General features: G+C 38.6%; 2 protein-coding genes across 9 annotated transcripts in view; one reads left to right on the top strand and one right to left on the bottom strand.

Annotated features, from left to right (window-relative positions):
• Nucleotides 1–16,413, top strand: CENPU (centromere protein U). 6 transcript variants are annotated; one of them, XM_087737818.1, is made up of 12 exons: nt 1–298; nt 471–616; nt 1,631–1,748; nt 3,196–3,301; nt 4,179–4,269; nt 5,358–5,430; nt 6,499–6,616; nt 7,014–7,092; nt 8,049–8,096; nt 9,437–9,498; nt 10,065–10,221; nt 15,825–16,413. In XM_087737818.1, the coding sequence occupies exons 2-12, from the start codon at nt 566–568 to the stop codon at nt 15,837–15,839; spliced, it is 918 nt and encodes a 305-aa protein (XP_087593944.1). In that variant the 5' UTR covers nt 1–298; nt 471–565; the 3' UTR covers nt 15,840–16,413. The 6 variants fall into 6 exon arrangements, with proteins under 6 accessions (XP_087593944.1, XP_087593941.1, XP_087593942.1 ...); XM_087737815.1 differs by lacking the exon at nt 15,825–16,413 and adding an exon at nt 10,953–11,265 and having other exon boundaries at nt 5,361–5,430; XM_087737816.1 differs by lacking the exon at nt 15,825–16,413 and adding an exon at nt 10,953–11,265 and having other exon boundaries at nt 4,179–4,266.
• Nucleotides 11,414–24,409, bottom strand: part of PRIMPOL (primase and DNA directed polymerase) — a 20,226-nt gene continuing 7,230 nt past the window's right edge. For all 3 annotated transcript variants that reach the window (XM_087737812.1, XM_087737810.1, XM_087737811.1), the window contains exons 7-15: nt 23,808–23,955; nt 18,520–18,810; nt 16,659–16,821; nt 15,262–15,359; nt 14,767–14,853; nt 14,576–14,684; nt 13,318–13,400; nt 13,188–13,234; nt 11,414–12,140 (exon numbers count right to left, since the gene is read on the bottom strand). In XM_087737812.1, coding sequence (XP_087593938.1) covers nt 11,835–12,140; nt 13,188–13,234; nt 13,318–13,400; nt 14,576–14,684; nt 14,767–14,853; nt 15,262–15,359; nt 16,659–16,821; nt 18,520–18,810; nt 23,808–23,955 — 1,332 coding nt within the window. In that variant the 3' untranslated portion in view covers nt 11,414–11,834. The remainder of the gene's footprint in view (nt 12,141–13,187; nt 13,235–13,317; nt 13,401–14,575; nt 14,685–14,766; nt 14,854–15,261; nt 15,360–16,658; nt 16,822–18,519; nt 18,811–23,807; nt 23,956–24,409) is intronic.

Here is a 24,409-nt window from a genome sequence, read left to right on the forward strand (position 1 = left end):
CGGGGCTCCGCCAGCGCCGGGGCGGCGGGAGGCCGGGGGCGGAGCGGGCCCTGTCAGGGCGCGGCCGCCTCCGCCGCCGTCCCGCTTCCCCTTCCGGCCCTGCGCCCCTCCGGTCGCGCCTCCCCTTCCCGGTTTGAATCGCGGCGGGACGGCGGCCGTTGGGCGGTGCGAGGGGGGGGTCGCCGCCCGCCTTTTCTCCTCCCGGGGCGGCGGGCCCTGCCCGCCTTCGGGCCCTGCCCGCCCGGGGGCCCGGGGTCTCCCGCATGAGAGAAACAGCGGCTTCGAAGCAAAAGCGGAGGTGTGAATAGCGTTACGCGTTGTCTTGCTTCAGCTGCTTAACGCGCGCGCCTTGTTACCGACATAGGCGCCTCGTCAGGCGTTGGGCTGGGCTAGTACAGTGAGTTTTACTACTTTTAAAGTGAGCCGTGCGTAATACGTTGAATTAACAAAGATTTCCCGCCCTCTCCCAGGTACTGAGACAGAGGAAGCAGATCTGTATCGGGGGACAATTTTTCAGTAACTCTACCCTCAGTTATATATTTAGCAGTATATACTGAATAGCACAATGTCCTCAAAGAAGAAAATGAAGAGAAATCGTTCTGGAAATAAATCAAAGGTAAGTTTTGCTAGTTCGAGCGGAATGAAAGCGGCAAGCGTTCCGTTGCTTTACTGTGCTTTTGTGGCGTTGGCTCTGCAGGTGGGTGCGCAGGTGTTCACCCCGGCCGTCGTTGGGAGCTGTGCTGGGCAGTCCCTGCCGGTGCGGGTTCAGCGTGCCGGGGTTTTCCCTTTTTTCTGTTTTTCTTCTTTTAGGAGTAGTACATCATCAGGTGAAACGGGCCTTTGACTTTCAAACAGGCAAAAGTTTGAAAACAGTGTTGTAAAATTGAAGAGAACAGCTTAAAGAGGAAATAGTCGATGTGTTTGTATTCGGTACCATTGCAAAACTTGTGAGGCGCTGCAAAGTGCTAGTAAAATTAAAAACTCAGGATGTTGATGTTTTCTTCTTGTAATTCCCTTTCCATGCGCACACACAAACCAGTGAGGAAATTTACTCCTGCACTTACGGCGTGAATGAGGCGTTTACAAATATTTCATAAACTAGTGCCATTCTCTCCTACCCTTCTGCTTTGCGGAAGTGTCTGTGTAGATAAATAAATAACTTAGAAATTCCACCTTTTAAAAGAAGTTACGCACAGCTTTTCATTTTTTTAAAGTGCGAGTCGTTAAACTGGACAAGGATGGACATTCATGTAATACAGAGATGAAAGAAGAAATATTTTAATGCCTGAAAAGAAAAAGGCCACAGATCATAGAAACTAGATAGGTGTTAGACTGTTGTAAGATTTCTAAGCTTAGACGCTTAGTTTTATAAAATAAGACAAAGCTGATGCGATAGTATAGTATCAAATAGCAGAATATATCAGTTTTAGACCATCGCCTCTCTTAGGAGGAAAAATGGATACCCTGAGGAAAAAACACATTTCAAATGCTTTATGTCATAGCTCAGTAGTTAATATGGTCCAGGTTAAATGTATTTCTAGTCAAACATTATTGAAATTCATTGTCATATTTAATCTGTTCTACACTGAAAAAGCTGGACGAGCTACCTATTAATTTCATACCCATCCAGGAACACAAAGCCAACTCCCATCCTCGCTGGAAATTGCTTCCACTTGAGGAACCAGATGTCTCAAGGATATTGAAGGTAGCGGAAGCAAATCAACTTGAGGAACTTGACGATTCATTTGGTTAGTATCAACTTCAGTGTCATTTAATGTATGATTTTCGTCAACAAACCATATCGGCAAAATATTTCAATGCTTACTTAGAAAAAGGTGTTGTGTTTTTGCCAGAGAACATTATGGGCAGGAGAGAGAGAAAGAGGTTTTTTTGAGTGGTGTTATTTTCTGTCATTTAGGAAGTGACAAGAATAATGCTGTAATGTGTGCAAGTAAAAGTTGATAGAAAAATACTGGCTAGTCAATTTTATAGTCTGAATGGTAGAATTTCATGCAATATAACATTTCAATGGTGTAAAAGTTTACATTTTAAAGGAAAGTTCAATATCTTAAGTTACTCTCCATTAAATTACACAAATCATGAAGTGAAATTTTTTGCTATTGTAAGAGTATGTATGGCAGCAAACTTAGATATTCACAGGAATGTTGTTCTACTTAAAAAGTAACATCGTAAAACCATGCTATTTTTGGTGAAGCATTAAAATCACTTTCATGCTGTGTATGGGACTTGTGCAATGAGGCCTCAGTATACTGGAAGAGGATCAATTTAGATGGAATATGTGCCCCTGTGTGAAGTTCTCTGTTATTAAATATATGTAGCTCTTATATGTCAACGTCAGTAAGAAAAACCTTTGAAAAACTGTGTAAACTAGAAGTTGTAGAGAAAATGCTAAGAGCTTTTTTCAGCTGTAATATTTATTACTCTAAGAAAATCATGGAAATATACACCTAACTACTAGAAACAGCGTTGAAAATGAGCTATAAAGAGCAATATAGCAAAAGGGTTGTCGTAAGGGAAAGTCTGCAAAATTAAAAGCTCTTCTTTTCTTCACTTCTGTTGCATGTGTTAAAAACTATAAAAAAGATTCCACTAACAGTAATGTAAGCTAACGCTAGATTTTTGTGGCCATGTGCTTGAAAAAAAAAATACATACTATGGAAGGCAGGCTAAAACCTTAAGGTTCTCAGAGTTTTAATCTATCCTGGTAGCTACCTTCAAGAATTCTACATTTACAAACTTACTGTAGCAGCTGTGACTGTCTTCTTATAGCATCCAATAAAGCAGCTAAAAATCCATATTAAAAAAAAAAAAGGTAAGTAGTTGTTTAAATGTATAGAAGATTGATGTATGCCACAGTAAAGAGAGACTTTAAATGAACTGTACAAAATGTTTTGCTTGCTATATGCCATATGTACGTGCTGAGCTTTCATGCACCTTTGGTTTCAGTTTGTAAAGTAATAGCAGGTGAATGAGTATAGAAACCGTGAAGCTTTTCACTATAGATATTTTTCCTGCTCCTCAAATAATACTTTTAATAAGACTTCCTTTTTATTAGTGAGCAAACCACAAAAATTCTAACTAAATGCTGAATGGCAGGCACTGCTAGCATGTCCATGCTGTTTGCCTGAACAGATGGGAACAATTTTCATACGGCTTATTTTCTGTTCTTTACAGATCACCCTTTGCACAGTACTGCTGTGGATGCTTATGGAGAGGAACATTCACAAAACGAGTCACTTGGTCATGTTTCAGCTCCGCAAAGGAAAAGTACAGAAAGAAGGTCTGGTGAAAAAAACAATTGCCAGCATTTAATTTAATCTTTAGATTTTTAGATTAAATGGGGAAAATGTTCTGTTTGTCAGGTTTCCCTAGTTGCTTATTAAACAGGTGCTTTAACTTACTTATTCTTTTGGTTTCTCATCTGGGAAATTTTAAGACTGGGGAACGTAGAAAATAAATGGGAGAACAAATTAGTGTTTGCCTTTTGCAAGCAGCACATCGATTTAAGTATTTACTGTATTTTTTTTTCAAAATAAAAGATTTTAAAATATCTCTGTGAGAGATTAATTAGCGCTCTAAATACTGGTGTCTTTAAAGTTAAAAAGTCGAAAAAATGAAAAATAGGTAAAAGCCAGTTAAACTATATGGAACAAAGAAAATTAATTTTAAAGAATCTTTTAATGCAAGTTTTGGTATGTTTCTCATTTGTTAAATTAAATTTGGTTTAAATCTGAAATAGTTCTTATTTGAATGAAATAGCAAGACAATAATAGAGCTTGTATGAGAGCGTGTATTTTTTTGGTTTTTGATTTCTAACCCCGCCCCGCCACCAAGAAAGCCTTCTCCTTTCCTGCTAAAATATCTTCAGTAATAATTTTGTTTCTGTTTTGAATCTTTTCCTCAACAACATGGCTATCCCAGTGGTCCATTACTAATGGATTTCTAATTGTCGCAAGAGTTGCTGCTGAAGGATGAAGATTCTGTTCCCTTTATGTGCCACGTGCAACTTTTTAAGCAGTTGATCTAGGAGACGCAAACTGAATGACATGGCAATACAAAATGTTCCCCAAAACCTAAGATTTTGTTGTTTGTATGGTTGAAGATATTTTTTTCTTGGTGTGTAGTGGGTTTACATGTGCATATTTTTCTTTTCCTAGTAAAAAAGCGCATCATTCAAAAACATCTGATGGTGATGTTCAGAAATTCAGCACAGATGATCCTGAAGATGAACCCCTTGAGGAAAATGTGGTATAGAGAAAGTTGCATGAGTTTATCAGTCAATTTAATTTTAACTTACTTCATGCCATGCCTGCATTAGAGAGGAGAGCAAGGCCTTTCATTTGTTTCTTAGTACTTCCTAATTGTGTCTCAATTAATCCTCGAACTATTCCTGTGAGATGGCCGAGTGAAATGCTTAAAGCTACAGTCATCATGTCAATGGGGAATATAATGGCCAGGTGTGGGCCTGTAGCCCATTCTCTTGCTCATTCTCTTCTTTTAAGTATCTTCTTTATACCTGGAATATACGTTCTTAAAGAATGGCATACTAAATGGAATATAAGTCCCTCGTACTTGTTCAGTATTGAAGTAAGAATATATTTATGAATTGAACTTTTCATTGATAAAATTAATTTTGAATATATATTAGAATTAGACAAAAACCACTTGGTTTTGAATGAGTGTTTTTCCACACTTAGCCTGCAATTAGTGTAAAGTGCTTTTGGTCCACTTAGATTCCAGGCGTACAGAGGAAGAGTTAACTCTCTGCAGACCTGAGAAAGTAGGCCTATGATAAAAGAAGCTATGCAGTAGTTTGCATAAAAGGTTTTTATATATTGAAATTCATTGGGATTGTTGAAAATCCTTTTGTAAAATTCAGTACAGAGCGGTAGTCTTTGATCAGTAAACTGCACGTATGCAGCACTCGTAGAATTACTACTTTGTGTTGGTGTCACAAAGTAGTCTAAGTAGAGAAAGAATTGGGGCAGAACGTGGGTGAAAAGGAAGGTAGGGAGGCACTGTTGGTCAGACAGCTCTTAATACTGGGCAACGACTGTGCTGGACCGAGGGGCCCTATGCTCCTCAAAAGGTTCCTCCTGCTGCATGGCCAGTGCCTGACCTGTCAGTCGGTCAGTGCAGTCAGGCAGCTGCTGTCCCTCAGCGGTGTGATCGCTGTGCTGTGATTCTGGCAAAATAGCCCTAAGTAAATGTTACTGGTGTTTCATCTGTGAAAAGCTGAAATACTTCAGTGTGCTCTGCCTAATTTCCATCTCTTAAAATTTTAAATAAGTAAACCTAGGGGTTTTTTTGAAGTTAATCTGCTTTTTATATCGCAGAAGGCTCTGAATACTACTCAGTTCCAGGCAAAAAAGAAGCGGCCTTCAGAGAGGAACACATCAGAGCCTTCTGGTAAAGTAGACTTTTCAAAACTCCTGTATGACTTTTCCTTGTTCAAGATGAGTGCTTTTCCATAACGCAGTGGTTGTCATTTCTGGTATGTAGCAGCATACTGCTGCTAGAAATGGGAGGTTTTAGTTTCTAGGCACTCATTAGCAATGGTTAAATGGGGAGGAGCTGGTGTGCCACACAGCTCTGATCCCCATGGTTTGCATCCCTGGACTTGCCTATTATTCCCCTGGAGGGGTGAAGCATAGGCGTGCGTTATCCCTCACACGCAGCCCGGTTCCCTGTGGAGGGAAGCCTGGGTCCGTGGGTATGGAGCTGTGAGACACTTTGGTGTGTCCCTCGGTGTGGAAGCCTGGAGCACCAGGCTGTGGAGCAGAGCTGGGGGTGCCCCTGACTGACAGCATAGGCACAGCTGTCAGCATAAGGACCTTTGAGATAGGGAGCTTCAAGACGGTGGCATTTTTTGGTATAGAGAAACTGTTTCTCAGGTGTCATCTTGCTTCCTTTGAACTGTAGCCCGTCACATTCAAGTACTAGACTTACATTTGGGAGTAAGAAGAAACACGGTTTGAGCTTTTGTGGGATTAGCTAATAATACTGTTGCAAAGTTTAAAGAAACATATTTGTATATAGCTTTTTCTGAAGCATATATGGTATTAATACAAAATGTATACAAATATGGTATAACAACTCGTGATTCTTTGACTAATGCAGGTTGCCCAAAGTCAGGCTAGTAGTTTTTACAGCACGAACAGCTATATCTGCACAGTACACTGTGCAGTTTATCAGTTAGTGTAATAACGCCTTCCTGGACTTGTTTGAACCGATGAAGAATAAGGAATAAGTTGTATATAATTGATCGTCCAAATTCTAAAGTGTTCCCAGATAAGTCTATCATAGTTGCTCAGCCAAAGACAGATGAAATAATTCATATTTCCCTCTTCTCAAGTTTCACATTAAAATACTCATAACTTTTAGATGGTTATTTTAATGGTGGGCACAGTAACTTTTCTGTTATTGCAGAACATGTACCTGCAGTGTACAATGCTTATCTTTATTCTGTTGTTTCAGTGGATAGCCCATGTTCTGTAGAGGTTTGGTGTCCCAAAGAGCTGAAGAGATCTCCCAGAGATATTACAGAACTGGATGTTGTTCTGGCTGAATTTGAGAAGATAGCAGCAAATTACAGGTAAATATTCTGCTTTCCTATGGCTGAATACTCAAAGTTTTAAAAACAGATTACCTGCGGTTTTGTTAATGGGCTGTCCTTTAGGGAATGCAGTATTGCATGGTTACATTCTGATGTTATTTTAATGATTATTAGGTTTCTGTGATACAAATATTTTTTGTATGTGACCTTGAGGTGGTCTCCAGGAATTTGATATTTTTCCAAACATAAGAACAACACAGCTGATGTTTTTCAATGTAGAAATTAAGCTATTGCTGGTACATGAAAGATCTGCAGTTGCCTGTGCTACCAGCTGCTTAACATGGGGTTTTATTCATTACTCAAAGGAATGTTTTTGGATGAGATTTCTCCTTTACTAAACCAAAGGGGTTGTGTTTTGTCCCTCTGACTTCTCCAGACAAAGCATAGAATCAAACGTTTGCAGAAAAGCTATCAATGGCTTCTGTTCTGCTTTCAAGGACCAAATCACCGATCTTGTAAGTACGCCATAAATAAAATCAGATTTGTGGCAGTGATTATAGAGCTGTATATTACGTTGTAGTCAAAATGCCTATGGTTTTATATTGTCCTTTACACATTTATTTTATGATACTTTAAATTTTCTAATCTGTTGTCAGGATAAATAATATGAAAGCAGTTTGCTGCGTGCAGCCTCTCTGCTGGCTTTCATGAGAATTGTCTTTAGATACAACACTGCTGTCATGCAAGTATGTTGCAAAATTGTCAGCTTTTGAGACTAGGGAAACGTTAATATTTGTCATATCTAAAGCATTAGGTAGCGAAACTGGAGAGCTGCGTAATTTGAACGAGCAGTTACGTCACTTTTAAAAGCTCACAGACTAGAGTTTTAAAAGGTCGATGATTTAATCTTTATACTGCATCTCAGTGACTCTTGTGTAGAGGCCTCTAACATAGTTCAGGGAAAATCATCCTTCTTTAATTAACAGTTTCAACCTAACTGTAAAAAGCTTATTAACTTGGAAGACTAAGATTTCTTCTCACTAATTACAACGAGTAAAATAATCTCTGAACTTTGTAGGCGTTGTGGCAAGTACAGCGGGTAAGTACTAAAACTATAGTTCTAAGTGATTCATTAGAATGGGCAAGTTTTAAAATGACTAGATTTATACATTTTATATAAAGTTCTAGAAAAATTAAGCCAGGTAGTATTACACTAGTTGGTCCAAGGAGTATTACTTGCACTAACTGGTGCAAGATAACTAGTTTTGTGCAACAGTCTTCCTCTGGCATGAGGAGAGAGGAAAGAATTGATACACAACTGATAGGCTTGTAATCTTCCTTTGAACCAGTGTTGGTTTTTTTAAATAGCTTTTTGTGTTACTCCAAAGTAATTCTTGCAACCATGTTTTTAGGAGGATAGAGATGAAATCAAGATCCATAGTCCATCTGTAATTCTTCTTTTCCTCTGTAGATAGTGGAAGTCCAGGAATTAAAGAATATGAAGAAAAAAAATGCTAAGGTAAATACATATATATCACTAGATTGTACAGCGTACAGAGGTGGGCATGGAAATTTCAACAAGTTGACTAGAAGAAATAAAACAATTCAAAAAAGTGTAGGGTACTACAGAATCAACTGCACAAATAGAGGATGGGGAACCACCAGAGTATTTTTGGAAAAGATCTGAGTAAATAGGATGGATTGCAGACTCCATACGTACACTGCTGTAAAAAGAAGGAATGCACATGAGGATGTGTAGGTATCCATGCACGTGAATTACTCTTTTAATGAGCACTGGTGAGGCCTCTGGAGAGCCAATTCAATATTGAGAGCTAACCTTCAAGAAACAGAGATGAATATAAAATCTAGGAGAGTAGCAAAGATGGTGACCTGTGAGGACAGAATTGGATCGCTTAGTCTAGAGGAGAGAAGTCTAAGGAAGCTGCATTCCTTAAATATATGCAAAGTTTTTGTTCAGAGGCAGGCAGTTCCTCTGTTCATTCAGAGCACGTAGTAATTGACTGAAAAGGCAAGCGGGGAGTGTCGACAGGAGGAGGAACTAGTGTAAGGGCAGAAAAACGTTGCAGCGGTTTCATCAGGAGAGAGGTGAATGCCCTACAGCAGAGATATTTAAGAGCGGGTTAGGCACTGGCTGCCTGAGGCTTTCTGCCCAGATTTACCTCTTCCGCAAACTTTTTGATGACAAAATAGCTTTTAACAATTAAAGTCAACAGAAAGCAATTCTGGGAAGTAGCAATTAATGTGCTAAAGTCTTGTTAATTTGAGGTGATATGGTAAGCTACTCTGCGTGTAAAATGAAAATTTTAATACACATCTAGCATTTGCAGCCACTCAGAGTTATCCTTATTTTGCCTCTTACACACTTGTTTAAAATCAGATTTGTAGTTGTTAAATTTAAATTTATGATTAGTCATTTGGTTTTTTCTTTAATTGAATGTTGTATTGAAGAAAGCTTAATTATTCTTAGTTCCTTAGTTATGGCAATCATACTGAGCATACATTCGTATTAGTCTGCATTTTTAAAACAGAAACAAAAACCTGCTAGAGTTGGTCATGTTTGAGTTCAAAATGTCCCAAACTCCTTTTGTATGCTTGCAAATCCAGTGTTCCTCAAGAGAAATTTCGGACAGAGATGAGAGTTTGACGTTTTAAAGAGCTTTGAAGTGTTTAAAATACAAATGTAAAATATGGCAGTTTATAAGGTCTGGTATCTTGGAATCTTCCACACCCAGAATCAGAAGCATAAAACCTCAAAGAAAAAAAGCCAATGAAATTTGAGTTGTTTGCCTTTGAAGTCACAGAAACCGTTTCAAAGACTTTCCTCGCCATTTGTTTCAGGTAATAACAGACATCAAAAAGAAAAGGCAGCGACTGTTGCAACTCAGAGAAGAGCTAATTGGGTATGTTTCTAATGATGCACAACAATAGCCTGAAGAACTTGCTGTCTTCACGTTTTTTATTTGTTGTGTTTTAAGCTTTTGATCATCTTAAGAAAGCTTTTTTGCTGCAACACTGTTAAATGAAAATGGCTGTTGGAGTTCAGTTTTTGGAGTGCTAATTTAATGGATTGAGCCCTCCAGTTTACACAGGCAGAGGCGTATCTAGTTTGTAGATCCTGAGTGTGCTTCAGCATAAGCGCTGAACACCTCCGCCAGCAGGCAGGTGTCTGCAGAAGCGGAACACTGGGCTTTCAGAAACTTCACTTGAAAAATATAAGTGCTTAAGAGAGAGGGGCTACTTCGTCAGACTCACAAGTGAGATGTGGAAAAAAGTTTGGGGTTTTTTTGTGGATTTGGACCTGTTTAAATAATATGCTAGTTATTCTAATTAAACAGTATGTTATACTAACCTATGCTTTGGACTTCTGACCAACCTTTCCCTTAAGTCTTCTTCAGAGGAAATACGTTCGTAGGTACTCGTGAAAGAAATGTGCAGGTGTAGTCATCAAAGCCTTGATCTTTTTCAGAGCTGAACCACAACTGACAAAACTACAAAGAGAATATGCTGAGATACAGGAAAGAAAATCTTCCTTGAGGCAGGCAACTGAATTACTTAATGATTTAAAGGAGCTACAGCAAGACTGTTTGGATTATAGAGAAGAGAAGCCAAAAGAAAAAGTGGTAGTAAGTACATATTTTGCGTGTGTTTCTGAACTGTTGTGGATCTGCCCCTTCCCCCCCCCCCCCTTCTTTTTTTCCTGGACTGATGGGCATTTCTACTCGTGTTTAACTTACATTGAATAGCAGTATTTTGTTACTTGTCTTTGTGGAAGCAAATTGAGAATCATTGCTGTAGCTGTACTGCAGTATCTCACTCATTTTTTTTGGTCTCATGTTAGAAACTAAAGTACGTCAGAGAGGATTCTGCTACCTCGCTGTCTATGTCGGAAGAATTCAAAGGACATAGAAGCGTAACGATTGTCCTCAGGTCTAACATTTTTTTTATAGAAAGTGAAGAAAGATTAACAGTGAGAAACAAGCAATCAGTTTCTTTTGTTGCTATCGTTCAAAGGCAGGGAAAGCTCTGGTACTCACGTGTCTGTTCTGTAAGGTATTTAGCGCTAAGAACAGCACTTGTATTTCATGACCAGATGAACTCAGGTAGTCTTAGAACTCCTGCCCCTTTTACCGTGGCTCGTGGCCTGCTGTGGTGTTTTCTGTTGGCAATGCTACACCCCTGCCACGTGTAAGGAAATCCTGTCATCATTTCAGGAGACTCGCTAATGTTGGCTCTTCTTCACTTTTAAAAATCACATTGCATCGTTTCAGATAGAGGAAAAATAAATACAGATATGTAAGTGATTTTTTCCAAGAGTTAAAAATGTTGCCATGTAATTTTATTTCCTTAACAACAGTATGGAACTTCCAGCCTACCCGCTCTTCTGGTGGAGTCGCGGAGAATTCTAGGAGCAGAAAGACACTTTCAGAATATCAATATGAAACTGGAAGAGGCTCTGGCTGTACAAAGAGGGAAGTTATCAAAAAAACATTAAATGTTTTTAATAGACGTTTTGAGATTCGTTAGGAACAATTATTAGAATGGTCAGTGCTTAAAGCTTGTTTAATCCTTGTTGCCGCATTTTGCTTCAATGTTTAAAAGAAGTCAGTGACTTAACCAGAGATTGTATCTTTCTGTTGTCAAATAGTCTGTGTGAGAACTTACTCAGAACGTCAGTGAAATGAATGAAATAGCAATTCCAGTTACAGTAGTAAAACTTCCCTGTGGTCTGTTAATCATGTTGGGTTTTAATCTTAGGCTGTGAAAGTAACGTGATCTTGAAAGCAACATATACTTTTAAAAGAGAACACATAGACATTGGTTGAACTATTGATAGACAAATCTTTTTATTAAATTTGTATTTGAAATAAATAATTTCCTCCCATTTCTGGAAATAATCTACTTTACTTGGCTTATCAGTAAAACTTGGACATACAGCTAATAACATAGAAAATGCACTGCAGCGAGTGTCGTCAGAAGTGCTAAACTTGGAGTAGCATTCATGATGAGTTCTCAGTCCAGTACTTTTCGGCCCCCGCGTAATCTTCCGTGATCTCCTCACGCTTGCCGAAGATCGTCCAGTTGCGGGCATGCTTGTTTCTTACTCGATTTTTTGTCTTACGGCTCTGGCAGAGCATTTTTGAACTACATCGCAATGTTTCACAGACGGCACGCGATACGCACGTTGTGTGCAAGCAGGTTTCATTGCTAGCGGTCTGTTTGCTAGCCAAGTCCCTGGTTAGCTGCCACCTTTATTGCAAGTGTCCTGTTTCCTTAAAGATTCCAAAAGAACTTCATCAGGAATTTCTTCCATGGCATAATTCAGACTATCATTTGCAGCTTCAGCTAGTTCCACATCTTCAGTAGCTTCTAGGAAACAGGCGTCATCGCTTGCATTGTCCCACGCGCTGTCTGACAACAGGAAGTCTTGAGACAAGCTCTTCTCCAGAGATACCGAGCTTTTCGACAAGTCTGATGCATTAGAATGGGGTTTTACTTTTTCTCCTGTATTCCCCCTTTCATCCATTAGTGTATACTCTTCTTCCTTTTAGAAACAAGAATGCTATTTGTTCCATATGAAAATGGTCTTCATACCTTTAACCGCTCTGATCTGAAAGCCTGAAACTCATACTGTCACATGTAATGGATACTACAGAAAGCTGGCCAACGCGACACGTTTTCCAGCAGGTTACTTTATAGCCACGCGGTCCTGTGGACGCCTGCTTTCATAGGAATAGGAATTTGCTGGTTTTCTAGCAAACTACAAGTAGTCTGTTGTGTACAGCTTCTTAAAATAATACAAGGCTAATCAGACACTAATTTTAGTGTCTGATTAAAGATACTGTCAGGATCTGGAAATGCATTTAAATTACGCTTTCTGTGAAATAACACTAAGAGCTATTGATGATCTGCTTAAGTAGAGCTTACTGTGCCATTCTGCAGTATGACAGTATAAAAGCGGAAAGTGCAAATTCAAAGTTGCAAGGATGCCAACTCTATTGCCTACTCAGTGGAAAAAACTGTTATGTTCAGGGCTTAGAATCTAGGTGCAGTATCAGGTCGGTTTAAATATTCTACCCACGTGGGTAAACATAACTGCTTTAATACACTAAAATGGAGTTACGTGAACTTCACATTTGAGGGTCGCTGACTTAAATTTGACTCTGACCGACTCAAGCGTTCCAGGAGCGCTTCTATTTTAGCTGGCCCAGCATGAAGTCAAACATGCACAGCAGAGCTTAACTTGGGCAGTTTTTCCATTCTGCACCTGTAGTGGCAGTGTTGGTTTATGCACTGGGAACTGCTCTTCAGACCAAAACGGAAGAAAATCTTTAGTCCCAGGTGAAGTTAGGCTGTTCCGGTAACTTAAGCTTTATCTGTGCTGACAGTGTTTGTGCTAGAACTGCTGCTGGAGAACTTAAAAAAGAATATATGGAGTTACCACCCCAGCACAGCTGCTCTGGGGAGCTGTTCTATACCAGCGTAACTACTGCATGGCGCTCAACAGGCTGCGTTGGTGGGGATTTTCAATGACTTCCAGAGACAGCTTTACCCACAAGAACTTTAGCATAGCGATAGGACAAAAACATACCTCTTTGAAAAGAAAAGGGAGACATATCCCAGGTGGTAATGGAAAACCTAAATCAAATACATGGCATTAAGTAAAGTTAGCATTCCAAAAAGTATTAAGTATAATTGCTTTGAAATCACAGAATACGTACTTTGTGATTTGAAGTTGTTTTCTCTGCAGACTGGATCATGACACTTTTGATACCAGACTTCCTTCTTCAGATCTACCAGAATCCTAAGAATGAAAGAATTTAGTTTTTAGTAACAGCACGTAAATGAAGTGAATGCATACAGTAGGAAACTCTGACGCTAAATGAACAGGTTTCGTTTGTCCCCATCTATGGATATTGCTTTCATACTCTGACATACTTATTACATACTTTTTTTTGTACAGTCTTATTTTCTCAATAAACTTCAGGCCTCTTAAGTTAAAAATATATTTCTTTTAAGACTAACATCCAAAAGTGAAATTTAGTTAACTTCATTACATTAAGCTTGGAAGAAAAAGTCATTAAGGAAAGATCCGTACGTGGGAGCTAACTGTAAGACAAGATTTTGTTCCTGCTGCTGTTACAGATAATTTCATTATAAAAGCCAGATAAAAATCACTGTTTCCTGTCAACTGATGAGACAACCCAGCCTTTTCAGCTGTGCTTTAGAAACACCACGCTTCAAGCAACTTGCTTGAGAAACACCAAGTTCATCTAGCCTAGTGGCTGTGGGTTGGTTTGGTTTTTTTTAATACCTGTATTTCTCAAAAACACATTCCTTATCTTTCAGTTATTTTAAATGTTATGTACAATTATTTTGAAGTTAAAATATTTCTACTAATGATATACTGCAATTCTAATGTCATCTAAAAACCCTGACTTTTCAACACTTATTTTGCTAAAACTGTAATAAGCCCGAGTCCTCGTAGAGTCACTAGCAAAACTCATCTTGACCGACGTGGTGGCAGGAGTTACCTTTGTCATTTTAATAACATAAGAATGTAATGTAAGGGGCACTGTAAATCGATTTAAAAGTGGTCTGTTTTCTTTATCTTAGTTCTGATTGTTCAGCTGCCTAGCTAAGAAGCATCAAAGCACAGTATGGCTTAACAGCTTTAACATACTCTGACTTGTATGTTAGCATCTTTAGGCACATATTTTAGATAGCATGAAGATTATTTCATAGAGATATTAGAAATACAAGTTCAGTTATCACAAAGTAAATTTAGGGAGGGGGAGGTTTTTGGTTTGGTTTGGTTTTTTTAATAAGCATTGTATCCCCACAGAGCAAGAGAGCAGAAATTGTAACAGGTGCTGATTCTATCCATAAGAGATTTTCAGCATTTTTACAGAATAACAGTTGAGCAGGAAAATAAATAGAGCTGTTTTAATGCGACTAGTGAATAGTTAAAGAACATACATTATGTTGTTACTTTTGTGAGCTCTTCCAATATTTTCACACCAACGGTAACCAGAAATATCATATATAAGTATTTCTTCCAGAGAGAAATAATTCCATCGTCGTATCCCTGGGGAGGAAAAATTAATTAATTAATTCTTTAAAAATCCTGCTGCAGAATACTCATTTGTAAATAGTAAAGTGGTCTTTACCTCCTCGCACCCCGTCTTTATTAACCAAAGAACGAACAAAATCATCAATTTCTGGATATGGTGAATCCTGATAACCTTCCATGGAATCTGTTAAAACAAAGACCACGGATGATACGTACTGTTACTGGTTTTGTCACTGTAATCTGTAATTGTTACACATTTTATATAGACCACAGACAGAAGATGTACGTGAATCACACCAAATCATTAAATAAAACCAGGGATAAATCCAGTGTTAATTTCCCGTAGATCTTTAAACTGCTCCCACCTCTGGTACAGGGGGAACTGGGACACAGCGTGACAGCTCTGGGAGCGGGAGAGGAGGGTACGTGGCATTCAGGTGCTGCAGAGCGCCCTTCACGACCGCTGTGCTCTGCCTCCTGCAGAAAGCTAGCTGAAGAAAAGCTCTCTTAGAGGCTTCCAGGTGTGTAAGTCACAGTACATCTTGTTTAAGAGTACTTTTTTTTTCTATACAGTAGAAAAGGCTTGAGGTACCTCTACGGCTTCTGGTAGTTTTACTGTTTATAAAAGCAGACATTTTTCTCTCCTCCTCTGAAAAGCCCGATGACAGAACTTTTGTGTCATCCTTCACTCTGAAGAAAAGAGAGAATACAAAGGAAAATGTGTGATTCTTACAGCATAACATAGTCTGGTGTAACATACTGTAACATAACGTAGTGTGGCACAACATCGCATAGTCCTGGGCCACCGTCTGGGTGGCCCCACCGGAGCAGGCGGGCTGGACCAGATGACTTCCAGAGGTCCCTGCCAACCTCAGCCATCCTGTGATCCTGCACGCTACCTTTCGCTATCCGTACAGTTTCTTCTCATTTTGACAGTTTCCTCTGACTTACACTAGCAGAGGGCAGGGTTTCCTCCTTCGGAACAGCAAAATTTGTTTCCTGGCAAAAATCCCAGGACCTGGCCATTTAAACACCGCTGGTCCACTGCAGTATTTGCCGTAGGTGTAATATTTATGCCTATAGACCCTTGGAAAGGTTTCAGCCTTTTTTGTTTTGCCTTCTGCAATGAACTGCTTTTCCTTGCCATATTCCTAGCTGGAAGCCAGATGATCGCAGAAGACCAAATTCAACGCAGCAGAATTTCTCATCCATATTTATGACGGACTCGGCTGATACCCGTGATCTGAATACACCACACAGTGGATGCTACAGGACCACTGGCATCAGTTCAAGACCATGAACATTTCAGGATATAAAAACTGAAGTCACAACAAATATATGTTTGTAATAAAAATATTATACATAATATCATACAGACGGAGGTACCACTTTAACCTTCTTTCTGCTGCAGTAACGATTAGGATCATCTTAAGATACAGTCAGTGCAGGGCACGATAGGTGGGAGGTTTAGATTAGATGCAGAAAAGTTGATTATTATACGTACCAGCATCCAGCCTAAGGAGGTATCTGCACCAAACGGGAAATCTGGTATGCAAGTAAACAAGTACAAAAATCCTTTTTATTTTTTTATCTTGCTTTGGAAAATATTTAGACTCTTTGTATTTAATTGACTGGAAATCTGTAATTTTTCCTTTCAGAACCATACAGAATCCGAGCAAACTTAATAACGGTTACATTTCAGCATTTTGAGTGTGTACAGAGAAATGAGGCACAACTCAGAAGCCGTACCACGCGTTCTGTGTTCTTTAAACATTTGAAGGGTGGGGGGGGGTGGGGGGGCGGGAAGTAGTCCCAAGAAATTTTTTCTTCAGAAACAAGGAATTCTACTGGAAACTCCTAAATTACACTATAACAGTGTTCATGGAATAACTGTCCATTGATAGTAATTATTCATAACTGCTGCAGGAGACAAATCACTGAAACATGTATTTAAAGATATTTTAAATTCCACCAGAATGAAACAATTACCTAATGTTGCAGATCAAAGAGGAAAGAAAGTATGCTTCTTCCAAGGAAACATTCTCTTCACAATTAGGGACAAACTTGTTATCCTCTGCTATCTTCAGAATCACATTTTTTCCTGCTTTTGATGATTTATACATCCGGAAATTTCTATTCCTTGTATAAACTCCTGCAGGAAAACAAGCATTTCTTAACATAACAACGCTGGCTAGGATTTAAGGTACTTAGTGCTTGTAAATTAAACAACGGACAAAAACTCTTACTGACTTCAGCTCACCTCCCATAGAAGAAACCCAACAAAGCAAGATCACGCGCACATGTACGTTTTTATGTTATAGAAGGATTAAGACAAACACTCAACGCTTCTACATAGGCATTTTAATCCTTTTGACATTGTAATTGCTAAAAGTTTCTTCCAGTACAAAATACCAGTGGTTTTGCATTAACTTTGTGAAATACAGCTGAGCATAAAAAGCTACACAATTATTGTAAGCAGCAAGTACTTCATATTCATCAAATTTCCCGGGTTTTGTGTACCAGACACCACTTGTGTGTGGTTCACTGTGAAGTATGTACCAGGAAAACTCCTTGCCAATCTCAAAAACAAAGAAAGAAATGAACAGGTATCGTAAACGTTGCCTCATCTTGTCTATGAATGTCTTGAGGAGGTGGGCGCGTTATTTGTGGGTCACACTGAATTTTCATGGAGATAAAAGAATTAAAAGACGTCATACAGCGCGAACGTCACATCCCTTTCTATCACTGCAGCCTCATGATGTAACTCGGTATTCCAGCTATTTTGATTTTAGCCTTCCAGTTTTGAGGTAATGTATGTAACATAAATATTGAGGATGGTTAATTTTGGGGGACTAACATCAAATTCTTAAAAGGTGAAGTGACACAGTAAACAATTTGGGGTTTCTTAATTTCCATTCACGAATATGCTTGAAGGAATTTTGAACAATAGGTGCAAAGTCATCCTTCTGAATCAGTAACGCAGAAGCCTCACACAGGGACAACTTTGGGGTTACGTTTCAACAAATGGGACATCCTGAAGAGGCCAGCAATAAAAGCGATCCTGAACTCCATGAGAAGAATTTGAAGAAGTGGGAGTTCTTCAAAGAAGTCTGAGAAAAACACGGAACAGTCCTCAAGCACATAACGCTAAAACACAAAAAGCACACAAAGCCATGCTACACTATTTTCATTTCACTGAGATGGGGCAAAAAGCAGAGGAACCAGATGCAGGGATGGAGAAGGGTGGAACAGTCAAACTTTAGGTTGCCTATGGCTGCTGTGCTCCTGGAGATTTTGGGCACTTTAATACTTATGAAGAGGCTAAGCACAACTGGGGCATGAAGTGCCCAGCCCAAAATGTCTATTACTCTGTCATTAAAACCTAACAACTGCCATTGCAGACGGGGGAAGAAGGCTCGATTCATACGTGTAGAACAATACCGAAGGCCACACCTGTGAGACTTGTTCCATAATGAAGCAACTTCTAATTCAACTGAAATGACAAAAATGCAATATATGCTATCCTCTTTTAATCCAAATAGGAGCACTAAGTCCTTAAGAACAAAATTAATTAGAGTCTTGTGTGGCAAGAGTTTCTTCAAACTTCAGAACAAAATAATTAAATGGAATATAAGAACTTCCATGGACCAAAAATCTGAGGCTCCTTCAAAGTACAGCATTTATGATTACAGTTTCAGCACATACTGTATTTGGTTTAAATTCTGATCGTAGGGACAACAATAAGAACGTTGTTGTTGTTCTTACTGTCTGTAATCAAACATTAAGGAACATCCAATTTCTTAACCTTTGTTGCATTCCAAAGAGGTTAAAAATCACTTCTTATATTTACCTAGATCCACAAAAAGTTGCTTGTCTCTTTCTTTAGTGTTTACTATTAGAAAAGAAAATTCCGCATCTTCTCCCTGGTGTGGTGTTTCCATATCGTTTGTTTTGCCAGCACTGGCTGGCCAGCCTTTGGAAGCATCTTCGACAGCTGCGAGGTTTGTAAGAGAACCACCTAATCCAACGGCTTCTGCAGAACACTGGAAATCGTGTCCTGCTCCTTCTTCTGGATTCACAACAGCAGCTTTACGCTCCATTAACCTTATAGCGGGCTGCAAAATGGTTCTCACAAAGTTACCTTCAAAACAAACAAACCGAAAGCAGATAACGTCATGTATGAGTCAAGAAAGAACTTAACTCTGCAAACTGTGCAAACATTTTTCAAAACAGCCAAGATGGAAGTGGTTGGAGTTCGGGGGGTTTTCTTCCCCTTCTGGATTTTTTTTAAAAATCTTTCAGACCAGCCCAGTGCCCAAAATGGTTCTGGTTAGTAACTACGAAACCCATTCTTGGCAAGAAGTTTTACTAAACTTTTTTTTTTTTAAAAAAACACGGGAAAATAAACAGTTGTGCATATATTAATTGTATCATACAGCCACAATCTTCCCCCTTGCAATTTTACGACTGAGAACAGAGAGAACCGCGAAGCGAGTTGGCTTGGCAATCTCCTCATTAGAAACAAAGACAACATAACTGCATAGGCTGTCACTACAATTTCCTAAACTAAATTCAAAGTCCCAGACAGAAATGCAAAATTGAAATAAACGTCTTTTGTATCTTTCAAAAGAATTTCTTCTACCCATCACAACACCTGTATCACTGCAGTTATTAAAGCCTCTGACAGACAAGATCTCAAGCTGCTCCCATGTTTGGAGCACAAATGATCTTGCTTTAATGATTAATACGAGGAAGATTTTTGCACTGAAATTTCTGTGAACCTGAATTTTCCACTAGGATGTCAGCAACTTACTGAACAAGTTCAATCTGGGTCTTCCTGCTAGCTTAGCAGCAACGTTTCTGCAGATGAACAGGCTGTTAATAGTACGACTTATTCAAATGCTTGACGTAGGACCACTTTGTTAATGACAGTGATATAAAAAAATAAAGTAAAGTAGTCAAGGTACTTTACAAAACGTAGTTTGATTTAATATTTCAAGTACCACTTAGTGAAACTCTTCAATACACGCATAAAGCATTCACATAGCTTTGCTATTACACAACTTATTTTTTTATCCAACCATAGGTAGTTTTTAATCATTTAGCTGAATATTTTTGCAGTAGTTAACGACAGCATGCGATGACATTAACAAGCTCAGATTTAGGATTCCGAAGAGCTTGTGATTGTCACTCTCCCTACTGCTTTCCCTAATTTGCAGAATGATTAAAAAGGTTTTCTTGCAGCTTCACGGTGTATTAACTGATGTAAGAGTTTGACCAGGCCTTACCAGAACAACAAATTACTTTAACAAAAGTATTTTGCAATGACTTTTCAAACTCCCAGTATTGTAATTCAACTCCTGCTGTACCTCCAGGCTCTGCCAGATGGTAACCAAAGACAGACAAATAAAAACCATGGCCGAATTACTTGCAAGGAGAAAGAGAATAGAATAAATACAGACGTGGAAAAAAAATCCTAGGAAGCGGAAGGAATACTGGCAAGGAGGATTCTGCAGTTGTTGGGTGAAGCTTCAGCAGGGAACCTGAGAGAACATGAAGTATCGGTCCTCCTATGCTACGTATCAGCAGAATGACTCAGTGTATCACGCACCAATATCACCATCCTCATATTTCATTACAGGACTACGGAGGCGTACAAATGATTCATAGTCACAGACAGCGTTTTAACCCTGTGCGTCCAAATATGCACGCAGGATTTCTTAAGTTTGTAACAATTGTTACTCGGATCTCCCGTTCAGGGAGAAAAGGTACCTAACTCAGAACTGAAGTTTATTTCAATTACCACAAAAGTTAAAGTATCTTTAAAAGTCCTGGTTGACCACTTCCTTTTTTTGTGTGTGTAATTAAGTAACGATCACTCTGGTGTCAGAATAGCAAGGGTTCCGTCAGGGAAAGATTATTTGGGGAGTTAGTTCTTTATCATTCACACACACCTTTGTTTTCTCTCTTCCCGTTTCTTCCAACTGGTCAGATGTGGGAACTAAACCCTGCATTTCACACTTTTGATTCTTGACTGTATTTTGCATTTTTATATTTGGGATTTGTCAGCTGTGTAGATCAATGTAAATTCATTGGTCTCCACAGCTTTCCTGCGGACCTACATGATCTCCTGTGCTTTCTTACATGAGCTATCAACTCAGTTCCCTGTATTTTAATTCTAACTAGTAACAAATTCCAAATATTACATACTAAAAGTTTTTAATCATATTTAATTTTAAGACCATGCACTTTGTGCATGACTCCTGACATAAAATGCTTATGAAATAATATAATCCAAGTTCATATTCTAGTTTATCCCACATAAATACCACTAACTCATCTTAAAGTAATTTTTATTAGAAAGAACACCACAATGATGAATTTTAAAAAAAAAAGACAACACTTGAATGTGTCTGAAAAATATATTGACCCTTTTAAGTTTAATATTCGACAAAATCTTTCTGTCACCTCAATATATATATTTTCCTACAGATTCTGTGAAATTACTTTATGAAGTTATCCGCATTTTCAGTTATGTCCTACAGCAGAATATTTTGCACAAAGTACAAAGCTAATACACTTTAAGCCAGGTTTGTCAAGCACATCATTACTAAAAGGCATTAATGAAAAGTCTAGAGTGCAATATTATTGGTAACATGCATGACTGTAACACTGACATTTACATCTCTCAATTTAAAAAAAAAAAAATCAATTTTTACTGCAGCTTCAACATCTTTTTGAAGAGGCAAAGGCGGAACACAAATACACAATCTCTAAATATATTTTAAGTCTGACGGTAAACACGTCACATTCACATCACGGTAGAGACGCAGAACACAACTAATGGACTAGAATAAACAGTCAAAGCTTCTACTGCAAGAACTGACTAATGTAATGTAGTCATCAAGATCACGGGCTAGAATTGCTGTCATACCAAACTATTTATCATCCATGTATTTCCTAAGAGTTTCATAGTGGCAGAGGAGTTAAAGAGCATTCTTTTGAACTAAAAATTGCAGTGATCCCATTTAAGTCTTTGGGGTTTGTAGCTGTTACCACAGCGTCCCGTAAGAAATAACTGCTGTGTCACGCTTGGGGCTGGCAGCCAATACTATAAGCATTTGCTTATAACTTCGACAGTCTGCTTAGCTTGCCATGCGAGCTACTCCTCAAAAGGTTGAGGGACACAGATTCACTGCTCCCAAGAATGAGAAATATATTTTTTAATGGCAAAGAAAGCTGAAAAAAATGGTTCTGAGAAATCCTGCAGCCTCTGTGTTGGAGTAAGGATCTGAAATTTGGCCTGAAGTGATGCTTAGGCCATGCACCACGTGCGTATATTAAAAATACTTTGGGGAAAAAAAAAAGTTGTACATGCACGCAGGCCTACAAGATCCAGCCTCTCCTTACAGGCTGCTCCACTCCTCCAGCTGTTCATGCTGACAAGACCTTTCATAGACGATTCCTCAGAGCAACACAGAACATTTGCCAACCCTGTACAACTTTGATCCAACAGTACATGTGTTCTGCCCATGAAATAACTAGACAATTCAAAAGGACAAGATTATTTTCTCTAATGCTGTACTGGGCTAGAAAATAGCCCAGCACTGTCTCATTAATGACAGCATCACTGTGCTGTCATTGAGTACTAAAAGCAAAGAGCCCATCTTCCCTGTGCTCTCTACAATCCCCTGCTAGGACATACACAGTGCACAGTAAGAAGCTACTTAAAAAACACAGAAGGTATAAAAAAAGAAGACATATAGTATAAGCTTTACTCAAGGCTGGAATGAGAGAAGGTGCAGAGCTAGAAAAAGAGGTAAGGGTGAGAAAGGAAAAGAAAGACTGGGCATGAAGACAGTCAGACAGATTGTGACCAAGCAGACAGCAGAATAAAAGCCGCAACCTGAGTGGGACCCAAATTATGATCCCAACACTCTCAGCTCTTCCTATTGTACTGCCAGTGGAAACCCAGTCACAAAGCGCGTAATTTCATTCTCTCCGATACACGTAATCCTCCTGCTGTTGTCACAGTTCCTTCTGAACACAAACGGTAGAGCTAAATGTCACAAATCTATATTTCATCCCTTCTAATAACCCATGAGATTATTAATATGGTACTACATAACAGCATTTCTGCTTCCGCTCCCTCACCGTTTGTTTGCTTGAAACAAACACAATAAGGAACAAAGATTACAAAATCAAACACTCAAATATTAAGAAATGACAAAACCAAGGCTGCAGGTGCAATGTTAAATAACCCAAACTTCTGCATTTGTAGGTTGATACAGACTTTAATTCCACCCCTGGGCAAGCTGTTTTCCGTCAGTTCCTGCTGCACTCTGATGAAACTCAGCTGATATTCTATTGCGCCCTCATTGTTCAATGTATGTCGATAAGCCTGCTTTACTGCACACCATACAGAATATACATACAAGCGGAATAAATTATGAATTTCAACATTAACTTTTCTCAATGCTCACCACTAGCACCTCAGGGCTTCACAATCAGTATTTTAAAAGTATGTTCAAAATACTTCTGTGAAGTGAGGAGGTAGTAGTATACGTATTTTTAAAATGGAGTCAAGACAACCCTGAACTGGCAGTTCTTTGTGTTGGAGTTTCCATATCCCATGAAATCCCAACTTACATCAACAAGTAAAATTGCTTTCAGCTTTCTCTTAATCGTCTTTATGCACAGGTGGCTTGAAACCATCTTTGTCCTGCCTTTCTGACCCTGTGCTGAGCACAAACCAACTGTCTTTATAGCCAACAATTGTAGCTTTAATTGTTAAGACAGACATATTAACCTGGAAATTGAGGAGTCATAGTCACGCTGTAAAACAATTTTCAAGCCAAAAGCCAGTCTTGCCAATAGTTTCGTAAATGAAACATACAGGCACAAAAAAAAGTTACATTTTTGCAAACACAAATTCTAATTATAGAAAAAGGAAGTAGAAGATGAGTTGAGAAATAATGAGGCTTAATGAAATAGAAATAGGTAGTCATTTCTGCTGGGAATACGTATTTGTTTCCACATATAATTCCACTAAAATAAGTATTCAAATGTGAGATGGTACTGTACAAAGTCAAAACCTCACCTTTTATATCTAGGTGTAAGAGAAAAGAACATACTTACCAACATTGATATTATCCTTAAATACAGTCTTTTGGGGTAGAAATATTAAGTGTCGACTAAATTTTTCATCAGTACTGGAATCTAAATTCAAGACATCTTTGGCTGAACAATTTACATCATAAAGTTCTTTTAATTTTTGGCTGACAAGCTGAAATGATAAACATTCATTAGACTACTTTCTCTAGCATTTTAATAGTGTTATCTATAAAACCTAACACAAATGCAGATGCTACATCTTTTTTCAAGTTTTTTTCTCATTTTGAGCATACAATTAATTTAATTCAAGCTAACTCGTAACAAATTTTAACCAAATTTGACATAGAGTGTATAAGCAAGTCACTGAATATATTAACAGTGATAAGTTGAGCAGATTTTCAGTTTTTCATGTTAAAGTCTAATTTAGCGTCTTTATCATCTTCTGCTTTTTTCCACCACAAAGCAGTTCACACCCACAGTGACAATGTCTGTAATGCACGCTTATCTAGAATGGAAGATAGAGGCTAGCATGATACAAAGGCTCGGTATGCTAATTCACTGTTATGATTTAGCTAATTCATTGGTATGACCCAATGAACACTAACTAAGCGGAAAACTTAAGATGT

Source organism: Nipponia nippon, unplaced genomic scaffold (assembly GCF_047370975.1).
Source record: "Nipponia nippon isolate SJK-2023a ecotype South Korea unplaced genomic scaffold, ASM4737097v1 scaffold_6, whole genome shotgun sequence".
In the NCBI taxonomy this organism is placed as follows: Eukaryota; Metazoa; Chordata; class Aves; order Pelecaniformes; family Threskiornithidae; genus Nipponia; species Nipponia nippon.

Coding starts and splice junctions, on each gene's coding strand:
- CENPU (XM_087737813.1), top strand. CDS start 566: ATGTCCTCAAAGAAGAAAATGAAGAGAAATCGTTCTGGAAATAAATCA. Junction 6,617..7,013: donor AAGATAGCAGCAAATTACAG/GTAAATATTCTG, acceptor TGACTTCTCCAG/ACAAAGCATAGAATCAAACG. Junction 8,097..9,436: donor TGAAGAAAAAAAATGCTAAG/GTAAATACATAT, acceptor CATTTGTTTCAG/GTAATAACAGACATCAAAAA.